Below are 2184 nucleotides of genomic sequence, written 5' to 3'. Positions count from 1 at the left end.
GGCGCCACGTTGTTTCTGGTCTTCGCGCTCACCCACGAGCCAAGGGATTCATTAGGAAGCCTTCGATGAGAGCGGTTGGCGCTGCGGCTTTGCAGCACCGGGGCCCAGAGTTCAGTTCTCTGCATGAAGAGCGTATGTGCAGTGGCGTCATGCGGGGGGGGTCGCGGCCCGCACCTGGGTGACACCATTGGAGGGGTGACACCAAAATGAGGATGAGGTATGCCCGCCGGGTGAACGTCCCCTCCTCTCTCTGCCGGCGTCCGTCACCAAGATGGCCGCCGGCAGGAATCAATAAGGTGGTCGCGCATGTGCGATGATGTCACGCGCACACACGTGGTGACGCCACGCACATGGGCGAAGGAGTCATGGCGGGGTATCACCCCCGGCCCCGGGACGCCCCTGCTGTATGTTCATCCCGTGTTTGTGCGACTCTCCTCCACGGATCCCAAAACATACCAACGGGCCAGAGCAGGGGCGGGCAACCTCGGCTCTCCAGCTGCGCTGAAACTACGCATCCCACCATGCCTCTGGGAGTCGTGCCTGTGGCTCGCAATGCCTTATGGGATTTGTAGTTTCAGCGCCAGCTGGAGAGCCAAAGTCGCCCAGCCCTGGGCCAGAAGATCCGAAACGAAAGCTGGCGGCACCCTATTATAATCCAATACAAGAAAAGCTTTATCGTTCCAGGCGGGAAAACACGAACCTGGGACCTCCTCTGATACGTTCACCTGCAGGAGGAGGTCCCAGGCGGGGCTTGGTGATTGCCTGTCGGGAACAATAAAGCTTCACTTGCATTGGAATGAACGAAGAGCCGTCGCCGACTTCTTTCTGAATGTCTTCATGTAGGGACGCACCGATACCGGTATTTTGGTACCGATACTTTTTCCCCGCGACTCGCCGATACCGGAAGGCCCATTCAGGGCGGCCTGCAATGACTCTTCACCCGGCTTCCCGATTAACAAGAAAGTCCGTCTCCCTCCCCGGGGGCCTCTCCAGCCAGGACGCGGCCTTCCTGTAATGACGCGGCGCCCGGCTTCCTGATACAGGAAGTACTCGGAGCATTTGGGCGAGTACTGGCCCGAATACTCGGTACCGGCACCAATGCTAGCATCGGCGCGTCCCTATTTTCATGTAATATGACACTGTGGCCTCTAGGGGGCGATGAGGAGCACCGAGCACAAATACTTCTCTCTCCTTTGGCCCCATCTAGTGGCCGCAATCTGATATTACATGACAACGTTCCGATATTCATTTCACCGGTAAAGAACGTTTCCTGCGACATAGATTCACACCGGGTGAAAGTCGACAGACAGTCCAACACGTCTGTGAATTGTTCATACGGAGACACCCCCCCCCCGCACTGTTTGGGGTTCCACAATATGTAACGCCGTGCTTCCAGGCCCGGCAGAGTTGAAAACGGAGTCACGTGACTTCTTTCCCCCAATAATGTCGCCCCGGCACTCCGCCCGGAGAGATCTGAGGGCAATTTTGTGGCCACGTCAGTGAAATTCGGGCTTGTGTCACCTAAAGGGGAATAATTGCAGCCTCAGAAATCGCAGTCTCACGTTTTGAAGGCAGTGTAGAACGTACAGAGGCGAGGACATATTATGGGATGCCGGCGACTTTTTCCGGGACACGGCTTGTGAAATACATTTGTAACGATAAATTCTGCGACTGTCGCGCCGGCCAATCGCAGGAGAGCCGCTCACCGTGACCCCCGCCTGCTTGTGATTTGTCATTTCAGATGAAGAATGCCATCGAGGATCTCGCCAACCCCAAATAAGTGGCCCCCCCCGTGCGGAGGAGGAGGAGGAGCCAGCGCTCGGTGTGTGTAGATCTTATGTCCAATCGTCACAAATCTGCAACAATGTCAATATTTTACGTCACCTGATCAGACAGGAAGTGCGCCGCTCGGGGGACGGTGACAACGCGTCTCTCGCCGTTGTGTGAAGTGAGGAGGGGGAGGGGCCTCTAATTATTCGGGGGGAACTGCTGGAGAGTTTGTATTAGGGATGAGCCGATACCGGAAGTCCCGTTAGGTAAGCCGGGCGGCGTGTAACAACGTGGCGGCCGGCTTCCTGATTGACGAGGGAGCATGAAGCCGGCTTCCCGGCCAACCAGAAAGCCGGGCGCTTGTGTCATTACAGGGAGCCAGTTTCCCGGCCAATCAGGAAGCTGGATGGCGAG

At 57.0% G+C, this 2184-nt stretch overlaps 1 protein-coding gene across 1 annotated transcript in view; it reads left to right on the top strand.

Annotated features, from left to right (window-relative positions):
• The window catches only part of LOC108803187 (chloride channel protein ClC-Kb-like), a gene marked incomplete at its 5' end in the record, with an annotated part of 10580 nt that extends 8800 nt beyond the window's left edge, over positions 1-1780 (top strand). The window contains 1 exon segment of the mRNA XM_018575028.1: positions 1742-1780. Coding sequence (XP_018430530.1) covers positions 1742-1780 — 39 coding nt within the window.
• Positions 1781-2184: the final 404 nt, after the last annotated feature.

The sequence above is a fragment of the Nanorana parkeri genome, unplaced genomic scaffold (genome assembly GCF_000935625.1).
Source record: "Nanorana parkeri isolate BGI_ZX_2015 unplaced genomic scaffold, ASM93562v1 scaffold3477, whole genome shotgun sequence".
Lineage (NCBI taxonomy): Eukaryota > Metazoa > Chordata > Amphibia > Anura > Dicroglossidae > Nanorana > Nanorana parkeri.
This window is presented reverse-complemented; position numbering and strand designations above follow the sequence as displayed.